Raw genomic sequence first — 17,567 nt, 5'->3', positions numbered from 1 at the left:
AGAAAAGTGAATTTTAACTAAAAACTAATAAAAATATACTAAAAACTAACTAAAACATACTAAAAACAATGCCAAAAAGCGTATAAATTATCTGCTCATCAAATATCAAGAACATATTTTTGAAAAATTTTTGATGCAAAGGAAACATGCAAGACACCACACTTAGAAATTTTTTTATGCATAGACAATATCAATGCAAAAATGCATATGAAAAACATCATACAACACAAAACAAGAAAACATCAAGATCAAACAAGAAGACTTACCAAGAACAACTTGAAGATCATGAAGAACACTATGAATGCATGAATTTTCGAAAAATGCATAATAATAATTTTTTTAAAACATGCAATTGACACCAAACTTAAAAATTGACTCAAGACTCAAACAAGAAACACAAAATATTTTTGGTTTTTATGATTTTCTAATTTTTTTGTATTTTCTTTTATTTTTTCGAAAATATTCTTTAGAAAAACAAAAATAAAGAAAAAAATTTTTGAAAGATTTTTGAAAATTTTTTTTTTGAAAAGAAAATAAAAAGAAAATTACCTAATCTGAGCAACAAGATGAACCGTCAGTTGTCCATACTCGAACAATCTCCGGCAACGGCGCCAAAAACTTGGTGGACGAAGATTCTGTTGGGGAATCTAAGAGATATGCGCCCGGCCTAGAGTAGAACGAAAGTGGTTGTCAGTCACGCACGTTCATAGATGAGAATGATGATGAGTGTCACGGATCATCACATTCATCAAAGTATTGTGCAATGTATATCTTAGAATAAGAATAAAAGAGAATTGAATAGAAAGTAATAGTAATTGTATTGAAACTTGAGGTACAGCAGAGCTCCACACCCTTAATCTATGGTGTGTAGAAACTCCACCATTGAAAATACATAAGTGAAAGGTTCAGGCATGGCCGAATGGCCAGCCCCCTAAAACGTGCTCAATGGCCTCCTAAGATGAAGAATAAAACAAGACTGAGACCAAAGATGTAACGTGGTCAAAAGACGACTAATACACTAGTAAAAAGTCTTATTTATACTAAACTAGCTACTAGGGTTTACATGAGTAAGTAATTGATGCATAAATCCACTTTCGGGGCCCACTTGGTGTATGCTTGGGCTGAGCTTGATCTATCCACGAGCTGAGGCTTCTCTTAGAGTTGAACTCCAAGTTATAACGTGTTTTGGGCGTTCAACTCCGGATCATAACGTGTTTCTGGCGTTTAACTCCAGACAGCAGCGTGTACTTGGCGTTCAACGCCAAGTTACGTCGTCAATTTCCGAATAAAGTATGGACTATTATATATTTCTGGAAAGCTCTGGATGTCTACTTTCCAACGCTGTTGAGAGCGCGCCAATTGGAGTTCTGTAGCTCCAAAAAATCCATTTCGAGTGCAGGGAGGTCAGATTCCAACAGCATCAGCAGTCCTTTTGTCAGCCTTTTTTCAGAGTTTTGCTCAAGTCCCTCAATTTCAGCCAGAAATTACCTGAAATCACAGAAACACACAAACTCATAGTAAAGTCCAGAAATGTGAATTTAACATAAAAGCTAATGAAAACATCCCTAAAAGTAGCTTGAACTTACTAAAAACTACCTAAAAACAATGCCAAAAAGCGTATAAATTATCCGCTCATCACGGATCTTGGTCCTTGTGAGGGCTATCTTCGCGGTGGGGCTGAGTGGTTTTAGTTTTGAGGTCGGCTTCAAGTTTCAGGAGCTTGTCTTCTAGCTTTCGACGCCGTCTTGTTTCTCTCCAGAGATCTCGTTCGGCCTTTCGCTACCATTCGGCTTCTTGATCAAGCTATTTGAGGCAATCCTGCTGTTTACGGATTGCATCTAAAATTTTTGTGTTTAGGGGTTGCTTGTTTCCCTTGGATTGGGGTGTATCCTTTGGGGTGGCATCTGTGTTCTTCAGCGGCGTTCCTTCCTCTAGACCAGAGTTGTGGTCGTTGGCAGGGTTGTTTGCCATCGTGATGGGATGACTTCCAGGTTCCCCGGCAATGGCGCCAATGTTACGAGGGTTACCTAAAACAAAGAAGTCGACCTCGGATGATATTTTCAGATCTGGATGAGGCTGCCGCGTCTGACTTGTTGACATAGAAGATGCTGCTAGTCTTCAATCACCGAAGGGTGGTGGTACCTGCAAAAAACTCCGATGCTTAAGTCAGTACAGGCTTTATGCAGGTTTTTTGTAGAATTGGAGTATGAGTTATACCTGGGTGCTCCAGTGTCTTTATGGTAGTGCTTGTTGATCTTCCTTTAAGATAAGTTGGTTATCTTATCTTATCTTTTGGTGGAGAAGATCTTTATCTTTTGGTCAACCGGCTTCTAGTAGGCGGTGGTTATTCTATTTTAGGCCTTTCTTAGACCTCTGTGATGTTTGTCCGAGTTTTTTGTGAAGAGTTCGGCGGAGGGCCAACCTTTTATGAGGTCAGTCCCTTTGTCTTCATCCAACTCGACCTTATAGCTCGGACCGGTGTATGAATAGTACCCAAACTAAAGTATATATGGGAGCAGACAAATGATAATGACGCTAACTGAGACTCTACTTTCTGCCCGTACAAAACTGCTCCACCATACGCTGCATGTTCTGCTAGTCAGTGGTATGAATCTGAAATGCCTCGCTGAATTGGATCTCGTCGACCATCGAGGTTTCATGACGACTTCTCGATGTTCCGAGATCCACCTAACCAGGTAGGATCGCTTTCAATCGTCCCAAACTGGCTGTGACTGTGACCCCGGTGGTGGTGGAGGCAGGGGTGAAGGTGGTGAGGCGTCGTAGCAGCTGGTATGTCACCGTACTTCTCTTGTTGGTGATACTCAGCCTCCTCCTTAGAGTTCACATCCAACCGCTCCCTACGAGTCTAGACCCTCTCCCTCCGGGGCCTTTCAACTCCTTCGCGATCCTTAGTATTCCTCTCTCTCCTAGTCGGCCTCCAGGTGTCCACTCAAAACTCCCTAGCACGCCGACGACAGTGAGGGATGTTTCGAGGAAGGTCAAGCACACCTCTAGGCTGCCTAGCAGTAGGCTGGGCGTCATCCGGTAGCTCCAACAGTCTGGATCATCAAGCACCTCCTGTCCATAAAAATGTCTAACACGACAAGTCTGTTGGTACCAGGCCCAGAACTTCTGTGTAGGCTGGTAGTCTATGAATGGCTGAATAGAGATCCAATGGCCATCCTAAAATCAATCCCTCCATAGGACATACCACTGTTGATGCCGAGTAGGCCACCACATGTCCTCGCCCCATCCTGTGGTGGTTGATGAGCGGATAATTTATACGCTTTTTGGCATTGTTTTTAGGTAGTTTTTAGTAAGTTCAAGCTACTTTTAGGGATGTTTTCATTAGTTTTTATGTTAAATTCACATTTCTGGACTTTACTATGAGTTTGTGTGTTTTTCTGTGATTTCAGGTCATTTCTGGCTGAAATTGAGGGACTTGAGCAAAACTCTGAAAAAGGCTGACAAAAGGACTGCTGATGCTGTTAGAATCTGACCTCCCTGCACTCGAAATGAATTTTCTTGAGCTACAGAACTCCAATTGGCGCGCTCTTAACGGCGTTGGAAAGTAGACATCCAGAGCTTTCCAGCAATATATAATAGTACATACTTTATTCGGAAATTGACGACGTAACTTGGCGTTGAACGCCAAGTACATGCTGCTGTCTAGAGTTAAACGCCAGAAACACGTCATGATCTGGAGTTGAATGCCCAAAACACGTTATAACTTGGAGTTCAACTCCAAGTAAAGCCTCAGCTCGTGGATAGATCAAGCTCATCCCAAACATACACCAAGTGGGCCCCGGAAGTGAATTTATGCATCAAATACTTACTCATGTAAACCCTAGTAGCTAGTCTAGTATAAATAGGATAATTTACTATTGTATTAGACATCTTTGGTCTCAGTTTTGTTTTATTCTTCATCTTAGAAGGCTATTGATCACATTCAGGGGGCTGGCCATTCGGCCATGCCTGAACCTTTCACTTATGTATTTTCAACGGTAGAGTTTCTGCACACCATAGATTAAGGGTGTGGAGCTCTGCTGTACCTCAAGTTTCAATACAATTATTATTACTTCCTATTCAATTCTCTTCTATTCTTATTCCAAGATATACGATATACTTAACTTTGATGAATGTGATGATCCGTGACACTCATCATCATTCTCACCTATGAACGCGCGTGATTGACAACTACTTCCGTTCTACCTTAGGCCGGGCGCATATCTCTTAGATTCCCCAACAGAATCTTCGTGGTATAAGCTAGATAGATGGCGGCATTCATGAGGATCCGGAAAGTCTAAACCTTGTCTATGGTATTCCGAGTAGGATTCTGGGATTGAATGACTGTGACGAGCTTCAAACTCCTGAAGGCTGGGCGTGATGACAAGCGTAAAAGAATCAAGGGATTCTATTCCAACCTGATTGAGAACCGACAGATGATTAGCCGTGCTGTGGTAGAGCATAGGAACGTTTTCACTGAGAGGATGGGATGTAGCCATTGACAACGGTGATGCCCTACATACAGCTTGCCATGGAAAGGAGTAGGAAGGATTGGATGAATGTAATAAGAAAATAGAGATACGAGAGGAGCACAGCATCTTCACACACTTATCTGAAATTTCCATTATTGATTTACATAAGTATTCCTATCCTTTGTTATTTTCTATTTATCTATTAATTTTCGAACTCACCATAAACCAATTTAATCTGCCTAACTGAGATTTACAAGGTGACCATAGCTTGCTTCATACCAACAATCTCTGTGGGATCGACCCTTACTCACGTAAGGTTATTACTTGGACGACCCAGTACACTTGCTGGTTAGTTGAACGGAGTTGTGTCCACACATAAGTGCCATAATAATGATTCCATACAACAACAAAGAATACTACATTGATGTGATCACAATTTTGTCCACCAGTGGTCAAGAACCTATCAACATTAACCGGGTCCCCAGGTACTGGCTGCTCGTCACCGAACTGACGTTTCACCTGATCGACATGGTGAAACTCAACAATGTTGAAATAGGCGAAGGGAACAATAGTCATCCATGTCCCTCACTCAGCCTCCTCTCTCAACCAGTCTAGGCACAAGGCCGGCAATGTTAGGTCACCGTATGACGTCCATAGAACTACAACATATGGTATGATATAATCATTAGTAACAGTTAATTGCATCGAAGATCTAGTTTATTTAGTTTAGACCGAATAAAAGGAGTTTGTTTACCTCATGTAACTATAACCGATCCAACGACAGATGCCATCGGAGGACTCTCTGGTCGTATTGGTCTCTACTCTTCTGTGGACATATGCAACAATAACAGTGTCTCAATTTATGCAATAGGATGTTTAATTACATAAATAAAAAAGGAAAAAAACCATAAGTAGTAATAATTACCTCCTGGCCATGGGATATGTTAGAACTTGTCTCTCGAGGACACCATTACGAAAATCTATGGTATATCCAAGAGACTAAAAGCGGAGTGCATCTAGCAATGTCTATGGTATCTCGATGTGATGCAGAGCGTAAGGAGTAGTACGTCCATGCAAGCACAGCAGATTCTCAGGACAAACCGCTGCACCTCTGGAAGTCATCCAATAGTGGTAGCCACCTAAGATGGACCTAATTTTTTGACCTGTCTTTCATTAGGTAAACCCTGATTAGCAACAGTATATAACACCTCGTGAACTGTCAGAGGGTGGCTGCATCAGTGGTATCAGACATATGTCAGACTCGGTCTCGAAGTGATGTCAGCTTTATGGAGAAGGACTCCTTCCTTTGCACACCTTGTTGTTGAGTGTGAGGAGGCCTGGCCAGGAGCTGCTTTACCCATTCCCAGGTCGGGTGCCCGTACTATATCAGAAAATCACACAAGTTCTCACCCACTGCCTCCCTGTGCGTACGTAACCCAAGGAGGTACGGAATGTCCTGTAGGGTGATGGTATACTCATCCCATGGCAGGTGAAAAGTGTAGGTATCTGAGTGTTAGCGCTCCACGAATGCAATTATCATGGATTTGTTGAATACGAAGTCTCTGAGCTGCACTGTGTCGCCAAACCGAACCTCCCTCAAGTAAGGGAGAATGACATCCGGTGGTGCAAGAGTGTGGCTCACTCGCCTAGGAAGAAGTAGATGAGACCTCTGATAAAAAAAAAAGAGGAATAAAATATCTATTTTAAAATTAAACATTTAAAAGTCGAAATAAAAAGATAAAAATTGTACTAAACAAGAGTTTCACATTTCAAAACTTAGTTAAAAATAGAATACAAACAAAACAACAACAAAGCCTTGTCCTACTAAATGGGGTAGTTAGAAACAGAATAATTAAATTTTAAAAATCAAATATAAAAAAAATATATCAAACAACATAATTCCCATTAAAACATTGAATAACATTCCCATTAAAAGATTGAATAATAGTTAAAAAAAAGTTATCTACCATAATCAAAACTAAAATTAAAAATATGGATTTTGTGATTTTATGATTTCACATTAAAGAAATCACAAAATGCAATAAATATTTACTTAATAGTAAATTAATTTAACTAATAAGTTAAATCATTCTTATCAATTAACACTTACTAATAATACATTCTTCCATCTAATATATACTACATCTATAAAAGTATTCTAATCCTAACTATAACTATATGCTTATTTAATTTAAACATGAAAATAACAACACTAGCCTGAAAGTCAATTACTCCAATAATATGCCACATCGCGTTCAAGAGGTTGATGTCCTCATCTCGTGCATATGTGTGCCATAATCTCCGAGTACCTCAATAATATGAATAGAAATGGCTAGAGAGGAGAGAAAACAAGTGAAAATGGTTTGAAAGTGACTTCAAGTCACGGTGTAAACGAATTTTATATATAGACGCAGTTATTTCTTATCTCGTTTACAGTGTAAAAGAAGTAACGTTAAATATATCTCGTTTATATTGTAAATGAGATAAGCATGTTATATACCACGTGTACAAACATAATACGTAGACATGATATCGTGTCTTATCTCGTTTATAATGTAAATGAGATAAGGAATATAATGCAAATTCGTAAAAACGCTAGAAATGACCTATATTCGTAAATAAAAAATGTGTTTTATTTATTTCAAAAAAAATTCCATGAAAATAGGGTTCTACCATTTTCGTTTTTTTCTATTCCGTGGTCGGTTGCATAAGTGGATATAGTGATATACCCTTTATGTGTGTGCGCTTTTTTAGTTTATACCATTTTTTTATAAGGTTAATAGTTAAATTAGTTTTTAAATGATTATATTTGTTCATTAAATTTATTTTTGAAATATTTTATCAATTGTCAATGAATTATAATTTAAATAGCATAGTCTTCTCATACTTACCTAAAGGTTGGGGATTCGAATCTCCCTATTTTCAAAAAAAAATATTTTATCAATTAAATTTTTAATTTAAAGATTATAAATTAATTAATTTTATCTTTCATTTACACAATTAATATTTTTTGTAAACAATTAATGATATAAAATATTAACTCACATTAAACATGATATTTAGCATATCTAATTAGATACTAAATAAATATATTTATGAAAATTTATTAATTTAGTGTTGTCAAGATTATATTAAGATTAAAATTTATATAATTATAAAAATGAACTAAATTGATAAATTTTTATAAATATATTTGTTCAACATCCAATTAAATATGCTAAGTGTCATATATACTATCAGTTAATATTTTATATCATTAATAGTTAACAAAAATTATTAATTGAGTGGCGGAAGGACAAAATGATTAATTTATAACTTTTAAAAGACTAATTTAATTGATAAAATTTTTCAGACACGAATTTAGATAATAACCCATCTTTCACATAATAATTCGAGCATTATCTCTTTTTTATTGAATCGGTAGTACATATGCATTTTCAGTCGTATTGTTATCCAAGTTTTTGAATTGAACCAGTTATTGAATCGTTTTAATTATTAATTTATAATATAGTAATTTAACTGATTTAATTGTAGTTCAACCAAAATAATCAAATTATAATAAAATAATATATAAAATAATAAATAAATATAAAACATATAAAACATATAAATATAAATAAAAAATTATATTCTTATTCTATTAATTATTATGTTAATTATAATCTTTGACTATAATTTTTATAATAATATTTTATTATAATTATAATTATTTGATTAAAATCCATTAGAAGCTTATAATTTTTTAACTTGAACTAAATTTATTAAAAAATTTAAGATTTTAATTATTTTAGTTTTTTTCCTTTTAAACACAATATTTCTTTAAATATATACTTTTTTTTAAATTGTATGTATTAGAATTTATCCATATTAATATTTAAATAGATATATAACTTATCATAATAATAGAAAGTTAATTTTTGTTATGAAAAAATTAAATTAAATAGAAGTTATAAAAAAAAACCTTTTTGTCTTGATAAAAAAAAATCTTGAGTCTCTTTTCTGGCGGTGACATTGAATGAAGGGATTGGTAGGTTGGGTGTGTATGTTAATAATGGTGTAAAAGACATTAATGAAAGAATGGGTGATAGGGATAACACTATGAATAATAGTGGCATAGATTCCAGCACAAAGAAAACAAAATTGACAAAGAGAGAGAGGGAGCTGTCAAAACACAATAAAAAAGTAGTTCGAAAAAGGATTGTTGATTATGGTGGTTCGGATTAGAATGAAAGAAGTAAGGAAAACAGAGATAGTATTTTAGAGGAGCAGATGCTTGAGAATAGAAAAACTTAGAACTTGGAATAGGAATTAGGTGTAATTTTATACAATGAAAAAGATGGTATCATGGTTATTCTTGAAGTATAGAATGAAAAAATTGCTCAAAAAACAAGATTGACAAAACAGAAAAAGAAAGCAAGAAGCTGTAGACCCAAAAAAAAGTGTGTAATTATTTATTAAAATACTTTTGTTCTTGAAATGTTAGGGGGTTGAGAGGTGATGAAAAATTGAACATGGTCAAAAACCTTAAGAAAAAATTTAAATTAAATATATTAGGCTTATTTGAGACTAAGAGACAGGTAGTGACAAAGTTTGATGTAACAAGAATTTAGGGGAGTGATGCTGCGGGATGGAAATATATTGGGTCAGAGGGTGCTTTTGATGGTTTGCTGTTAATTTGGGATGAAATCATGTTTAAAATAAGTTACTGTCATAAAAGGGGAGCCTTGGTTGTGTATTGAAGGGGTCTTATTAAAAATAATTTCAATTGTGCTTTTTTTTTTGTATGGAGCTCATACAAGAGAAGAAAAACTTGTTGTGTAGGAGAAATTGAGTTATATTACAGGTTATGTCAGTTTTTTATGGGAGACTTCAACGAGATTATATAGGTGCAGGGGAGAAAGGATGCCGTCAGATTAATAGCGTTTGCGGATGATTCTAAGAATTAGATACAAGAAGATATGTAACTGGTGGACTTTCGCTTAGCAATCGAAAATTTACATAGTTCAGAAATCGATCTTCCAGTTGATTTGACAGAATTTTAGTAAGTTTGGAGTAACTAGAAATGTTTCCACAGATACAAAATTAAGAGTACATTATAGGAAGGAGAAACACAAAAAATAGTTGATGAGCTTCTTTGCGATTTTATTTTTTACTTTTTTTATTAATTTTTCTGTTTATTTGTTATTGATCTTGCTTCACTTATTGTATTGAGATCTCTTTTAAAAAAATAGGGTAAAGTACTAAATTGGTCCCCTAGGTTTGGACGTAATTCTGTTTTGGTCCTTAAGGTTTAAAGTGTTCTATTTGAATCCAAAAAAAGTTTCATTTAGCATCAATTTAGTCCCACAGTGAGGTCAAAATTAAATAATTAACAAAATATCCTATATAACAACAGTTCAAGAACAAAATCGATAATCTAGAGAACAAGTACAAGCTCCAGAGGTACAAAATCAACCATTGATGCACCAATACATTTATTTATCATTTTCTTTAGTTTTATAGAAAATATTTTATTTATATTATAAAAAAATAATAAATAAATGTATTGATATATCAATAGTTGATTTTATGCCTTTGGACCTTATATTTGTTTTCTAGATTATCGATTTTGTTATTGTACTGTTGTTATGTAGGACATTTTGTTAATTATTTAATTTTGATCTCACTGTGGGACTAAATTGATACTAAATGAAACTTTTTTGGATTCAAATAAAATACTTTAAACCTTAAGGACCAAAATAGAAATACGTCCAAATCTAGGAGACTAATTTAGTACTTTACTCTAAAAAATAATTGTTATCGCTCTCGCATTCGAACAATAATGGCGGCACACATTTAGGCACCTATATTGTACACAAACTTGAAAAAAGAAGCAGCACAAATTAAACATTGTGTTCAATCCTTCAAGGACCACCGTCATTATTGCCGTTCTAGATTCATCATCTTTGTGTTCAATCCGAATTTATTGTCCTTGTCATTTCAAATCTATCCCCCTCTTGTTAGAGGTGATGGAGACTAAGATTTTTCGATTCATTTCTTTCTTAAAGAGGGAAGAGCAAGTTCTCTGAGGGTAAGAGTAAGAGTGAGGAGAAGGTGAGAGTGAGACTGACCAGAGGAGGATGTGAGTGAGGTGCTTCTTCTTTTCTTTTTCAATTAACGGTGTTGTTTAAAAAAAACTGACTGCATTCTAATTTGGTTTGATCAGCTAATTTTTGATCGGATCAATAATTCTATAGCAATTTGTAAGATGACGATTTTTTTCATTGAAATGAATTGAAGTTATTATTAATTTACCGTTGAATCGATTCGACCCGCCAATTCAATTTAATTTTCAGAACATTATTGTTATTTGTTACCATTAATATCTGTACTCCTTTTAAATAATAAAAAAATTCAATAATCAGGTCTTATAAATTCCGTGCATAAAATAATTATGTTACACTGATTATGTTTTTAAATCGCTTCTTTACTATTACGAACAACTCTTCTTTTTCTTCCTTAATGAAAAACACAACTGTCATTTATTTTTTGCATTTCTCTTTCTCCTTCTCCTCTTCCTTCTTCTTCTCCTTCTTATTTGTGTTTGTCCTCTTTTTTTTCACGTGTTTCATCTTCATTGTCATGTTTCTCCTCCTTCTTCTTTTGATTTTGTCACATTATGTATTTTTTTCTTCTTTGTTTCATTTTTCCTCTCAAAAAGAATTATGAGAATATAAAATAAGAAAATAAAAAAGAAAAAGCAGCAGAAAATGAGGAGGAGAAAGAAGAAGAGTTCTAAATTATGCAGAACTTATCAGAATAAAAATACATCCAAATATCTTCATTTTACATCCAAATTTGCTACAAATACAGAAATGAGTTATGCTACATGTACACTAAAATCAACCACCAAAGTCATCAACCAGTATAAAATACATACTGAAATACAAAGATACATTGAAAATAAATTAAAGCATACATGTATTTATACACAAATACATTGGTGGCTGATTTTAGTATACAAATAACATTTTTGTACAGAAAAATGTTTCCTCTAATGCTTTATTTTCTTCTTCTTCTTCTTTTCCTTATTTCTTTCTTTCTTTTAGTTAAATTGAATGTAAGTTCATCATTTTTCAAGTAATTTTATAGCATTATGTGTTTCTTCTTTTTCTTTGTTTGATTTTTTTATTTTTATTCTTGTTAAGAGAGTAAAACAACAATAAACATGAGAAGGTAAAACCAAATGGAAAAGATGAATAAGAAAAAAAGAAAAAGAAGATGGTGATGATGATGAAAAAAAAGCAGCAGCAAAAGATGAGGAGGAGGAAGAGGAAGAGTTTTACATTATGCAGAACTTATCAGAATAAAAATACACTCAAATATCTTTTGTTTTACACCCAAATATATTCGTGTTACACCCAAATTTGCTGCAAATACAGAAAAATATTTCCTCTAATACTGCATTTTTTTCTTATGAATTGAACAACACCTCAGCCACTTGATTGGATTTAAAAACAATAATCAATTTTGTTCTAATTCAATTGACAATCTGAACTTGAATTATTCATTATATTTAACAACGAGATAATTGATGATGGAGGAGAAAAAGAAAAGGAAAGGAAGAGAAGAAAATCAATGAAAAAAGAAGGAAGAAGATGATGAGGAGGAAGATGTGGTGTTGATGACGACGATAACGAAGAAGAAGAAAGAGAACGTGAAGAAGAAGAAGAAGAACGTACGCGCGTTGATTGAAAAATCTGTTAAAGAGGAGTGTGAAACATACGTGTCATAAGAGATGCGTTTTAGGAGTAAGTAAATTTCAGGACTTATAAGACTTGTATAGCAAAAAGATTTGTATGTGGAGATTAATTCTGCATAAAGATAAGGAAAATGTTATTTGTACACCAAAATCAATCACCAATATATTTGTGTATAAATACATGTGTGGTTTAATTTATTTTCAATGTGTATTTATATTTTGACATATATTTTATACTGGGGCCTGATTTTGATATACACGTAACATAACCCCATAAATAATAGTAAATATTTGAAATTGATTGTTATTTTCCTAATGTTGACGCAATTGAAATAAAAAAGAATGGTATTTTTTTATGTTGTTTATAATATTAAAATTTATTTATTTATAAAAAAGAAATAGTACATAAAATGATAAAATATCCTTCTTTCAAGTTAAACCATCACCAACAATCAACATCCATTTGATCCATGGTTGTTCAATAAATTTACCTTTTCTTTTTACTCCATTGAATTATTTTCATCAATGTTATTTTTTGATCGATTTAGATAATTTATCTATGCTAAAAGAAAAGTTAAAAAGAAATCCATGTATGTAGTGTAATAGTAATTTTGGGTTGACTTGAGAAGCAACGAAGCAAGAGTCTCCGATTATCTTTAGAAGCACACTCACTTTATTGTTTGTCCTATTCTTTGACGGAACATATGCTGCTTCATGGCAGCTTCTCCCAATGGAGTGCTGAGTGCTGAGACCTCAACTTTTCTATCTCAATGAAGCAAAATCCCACAACCGCTAACAATGGCTCAGGTATTACTTTTACTCTGTAGTCCCCTCTTTCCCTTTGAATCACAAATATCCTGTTCTTTTATTTATTTATTTATTTTTAAAAAAAAGGAGGAATGAATTTAGGAAGGTCCATACTCCATGTTCCTGAGGAATGAGGAACACAGTTATGCTCTGTTCTGTACGCTTCTTGCTTGTTTAATTTGTATATGGAGAGGATGCAGATATTTTATTATTAAACTTAATATTCCTTTGCTTTGAGTAGTTTAAAAAGGTGAAAACTCAGGTGAAGTCGATTTCATATGAAGTTGATATTTGAGAGTCGTTAGATAAAAATTTAGTCAAATTAGTCAACGATTCTCAAGTACCAATTTCACCTTGAGTTTTCACCTTGGAAAATTAGCTAGATCAAGGTTCTTTTTTTCCCCACAAGTCCAAAATGTATTGAATAAATATAAAAATGGATGTTTGTAAAATTAGTTAGTTCAAGGTTTATTAGTAGACTCACTCACTGACATCTCGAGTGTTGATATGACAGTGATTGAGTACTCGGAAGACGAGAGTAGCAAGATTCGGGTTGGAATCATGAGGTGGTGAATGAAACCTGTATCCATCTAAAAATGATATCTGTGTAAGTGTATTAACACATACAGCAATATTGTTTCGACTCAACAACTTCATGCTTACGTTGATGAGGGTAATATGATATGGTTTCTTTATGAGTATGAAAATAACTCTTGGGCTCATCGTTTTTACAGAGAAATGGCTAGACAAGATTCAACACACGCTCAGGAACAGCTTCACAGGGCTGTCTCTGCTGATTTTAGCAGGCCAAACCTTATCTATCTCGCTCCTCCACGTAAGTACTCTGTTACAAAATGTAAACCAAAACGTTACTATGCTGTAGCAATTAATCAATGTTAAATAAGACAAGTTGTCGCTCTTTTTTTGTCTCCTTAGCATCACATTTTCCAGTAATTCATTTCTTTCCTTCAACAGCATTTTTGCTTCAAAATTCAGACACCTTAAAACAGTTCTGTTTCTATCTTTATTCTTTTGAAAAAAATGTAATATATTTTGGAAATTGCAGCTGATTCGGCCGAAGAGGGTAGACGTGGATACCTCACTAAATGTGTTCCCCTTCACAAAGCAGCACTGACAGGTGATTGGAAAGAAGCCAAGAAAATCTTGGATCAAGACCCGGCGCTTCTAACAGCCGCCATAACCAAAGGGTGGGCAACCATGCTCCACATTGCGGTTGGGGCGAATCATGTTCCCTTTGTGAAGGAGCTTGTGAAGCTATTGAAATCTCATGATTTGGGGTTACAAGACAACAAAGGGAACACGGCGTTCTGCTTTGCTGCGGCGGTGGGGAATGTGGAGATCGCCCGGATACTGTGGGAAGAGAATAGGTCGTTGCCGCAAACCAGGGGCGGAGAAGGGTTGACTCCTCTTCACATGGCTGTTCTTCAAGGAAGGAGTGCAATGGCAGAGTATCTGTTCCCTTTGTCCAAAGATATACTGGCACAAGAGGATTTGATTTCACTCTTCTTCATTTCTATAAATTCAGGACTCTATGGTAAGCATACATTAAGGTGTTGGTACTATTAGGTGTGTTGACTTACACAAATAATACCACAAACATTAAGGTTTAGAGTTTAGGATTTAGTATATCCAGTGTTTGACAAAAAATAATAAATTTTATTGATTATGTAGCGTTGCTTATAATAATATAATGACTATGTTGTAGATTTAGCCCTGAAGATGGTAGAAGAGAATAAAAGCTTAGCTACTGCAAGGAGTGATGAAGATCAAGAGACAGGTTTGCATGTTTTGGCTCGAAAGTCTTCACTTTGTGGTTGCCGTAGTCTGAGAAGCCGAAGGCACCTCCTCCATTTCTGTAAGTGCACAATAATTTTCATATATAACATAAGATAGTATACATTATTGATGTCATGGAATAGAAAACTTTCGTATGTCAAATAATTTAATTATGTTAACCAGGTAAGAAGGACACAACGATCCTCAAACTTATGAAACGAATGTGGGACATACTTCTTGGTCTTGAGGACAGAGTGATGACAGAAACCATAACAGAACCTACTCAAGCAATATTCATTGCCGCAGAAGTTGGAAACCATGACTTTTTATCTGTAATTTTGAGCACTTACCCGGATTTGATTTGGGAATTGGACACTATGGGACGGAGTATAATTCACATTGCCGTTTTGCATCGCCATGCAAGTATCTTCAATCTCATACATGAAGTGGGTCCAATCAAAGATTTCATAGTCGCTTTCCTTGATGATGAAGGCAACAATTTGTTGCATTGTGCTGCCAAACTGCCACCACCAAATAGACTTAACTTGGTTTCTGGTGCAGCTCTTCAAATGATGCTTGAGTTGTCATGGTTTGAGGTATACATCATTCCAAACCCCTTCCATTTTTTCAACTATCATGATAATAAGAAAGTTTTTGATAATAACAAGTGATTCAAAAATGTTACGCGCATACAAAAAATCAGTCACCAAATTAGCTATCATGTATTTGTGTACAAATACGTATATTATTTAATTCATGTTCAATATGTATTTTGCATTCAATATGTACTTTATACCAATGGTTTATTATCATACGTTGGTTGGAAATAATTTTATATGTATTCCAAAAAATCATGAGAAGAATCATAAGAACGGGATGAAAATTCAGGTATAGTTGTATTTTTGTAAAATTGATAGTTAAAAATGGTTAGATAAAAATTTAATTAAATATATCAAATTATTTAACGATTTTTAACTATCAACTTGATACGAGGATTACTGTGAGTTTTCAGCTAAGAACTATTGCAGGAGGTTAAAAATGAGTAACATACATTATTCAAATGATCAAATCCCTTAGCTTGAATTAATTCTTATATAATAATTCTATCAATTAAAACGAGTAACAACATATACTATTTCAGGAGGTTAAAAAAATAACACCACCAATATGCATGGAAATGAGAAACAATGCAGGGGAGAGTCCAGGGGAACTATTCACCAAAGAGCACGGAGATCTTCTGAATAAAGGAGAGTCATGGATGAAGAGGACAGCAGAATCCTGCATGGTCGTCTCGACGCTCATTGCCACGGGAGTGTTCTCGGCCGCCTTCAGCTTGCCGGGCGGCAACAATGACAATACAGGAAGTCCCAACTATCTCGAGAAGCCAACCTTCTTGCTATTCGCATTATCGGATACCATGGCTCTAATATCATCCACAAGCTCGATCCTTATTTTCTTGTCCATTATGATTTCGCGTTATGGGGAGGAAGATTTCCGCAGGTCATTGCCTTTGAAGCTCATGTCAGGATTAATGATGCTGTTTATCTCGATCATAAGCATGATGGTAGCGTTTAGCAGTGCGTTCTTTGTTACATATTACCATGGTTTGAAGTGGGTTCCTGTGTTCATTGCTGTGCTTGCATTTGTACCAATACCCGTATTTGTGTTTCTTCAGTTTCCTCTCTGGTCTGATATTGTCTATTCCGCCTATATTTCTAGTTCTTTGTTTAGGTCAAGTAAACGCATGATTCGCTAGAAACATCTTTAACTTGTCCAATAAGTAATGAATTTCAGTTCCCTTGTGTAATATATATGCGAGATTTATGTTAGTTATATATTTAGCTATATGGGACGAGTAATTTAAATTTTTGCAATAAATAATTTTATGAATGATATTATATTAGAATTTCTAAAACGAATAATTGAGGTGTTTGCTTCGGTACAATGATAAATTTATACGTATTAGTACAATAAAAATATGGACAAATTAAAATACGACATGAGGATTATATTTTTCATGTCAATAATTAATTTTTTTAAAATACATGTCATATCAATAATTTTACTAAATCGCCTTTATACTTTAATAAAAATAAAAATAAATTTTATTTTATTTTTATAAAAAGACTTAAATATCTTTTTTTTTATATTGGACAAAAATAACCTTAATTCTTTAATTTAATCAAAATTCAATTAACTTTAGTTTTATAATTTTAAATCTGAATCAATTTAAAAATCAAAACTAAAATACACTTCATTATTCATATACACTAAAAAAATTGCTTTATTTATTATGAACCCTAATCTAGTCTCTCTTATCCCCTTCGTACCAAAAAGAAAAATATATCTAAAAAATTGTTCTTCTTTTTTGTATACCAATCTACTGATAAAGAGCAACCTCACCCCTAATCTCTACCAGACAGTAGCAGTCTATCCTCAGTTCCTCATCTTCTCCCTTTCTCGTCGGACTCTGCGATTGCCCTTCCTCCCCTGACCTCGACTTAGTCATTGATCAATTCAACGTTCTTGTAGGTCCTACTCTTTTTCGTTTGTGCATTGATGCTTCGCCATCTACCCTAATGATTCCTAGGTGATTCTCTTTTCTTCTCTCATTTGATTCTCCGGTGTGCTTCCAATTCTAGCTGAGCTTACTTGCCACCATGATCCAATGAGAATTTTAGTCTTTCCAAAGATTTAGTATCAAATGAACTAATTCTGATTCTGTTTTTCTAAGCGTTAAAACA

The 17,567-nt window shown here is 34.3% G+C and overlaps 1 protein-coding gene across 3 annotated transcripts; it reads left to right on the top strand.

Annotated features, from left to right (window-relative positions):
• The first annotated feature begins 12,824 nt into the window (after positions 1 to 12,824).
• LOC112796543 (uncharacterized) lies at positions 12,825 to 16,668 on the top strand. 3 transcript variants are annotated; one of them, XM_025839031.3, is made up of 7 exons: positions 12,825 to 13,026; positions 13,541 to 13,633; positions 13,761 to 13,861; positions 14,093 to 14,581; positions 14,753 to 14,902; positions 15,007 to 15,419; positions 15,965 to 16,668. In XM_025839031.3, the coding sequence occupies exons 2-7, from the start codon at positions 13,623 to 13,625 to the stop codon at positions 16,577 to 16,579; spliced, it is 1,779 nt and encodes a 592-aa protein (XP_025694816.1). In that variant the 5' UTR covers positions 12,825 to 13,026; positions 13,541 to 13,622; the 3' UTR covers positions 16,580 to 16,668. The 3 variants fall into 3 exon arrangements, with proteins under 3 accessions (XP_025694816.1, XP_025694818.1, XP_025694817.1); XM_025839033.3 differs by having other exon boundaries at positions 13,011 to 13,168; XM_025839032.3 differs by having other exon boundaries at positions 13,011 to 13,183.
• Positions 16,669 to 17,567: the final 899 nt, after the last annotated feature.

This window comes from Arachis hypogaea, chromosome 4 (assembly GCF_003086295.3).
Source record: "Arachis hypogaea cultivar Tifrunner chromosome 4, arahy.Tifrunner.gnm2.J5K5, whole genome shotgun sequence".
NCBI lineage: Eukaryota > Viridiplantae > Streptophyta > Magnoliopsida > Fabales > Fabaceae > Arachis > Arachis hypogaea.
This window is presented reverse-complemented; position numbering and strand designations above follow the sequence as displayed.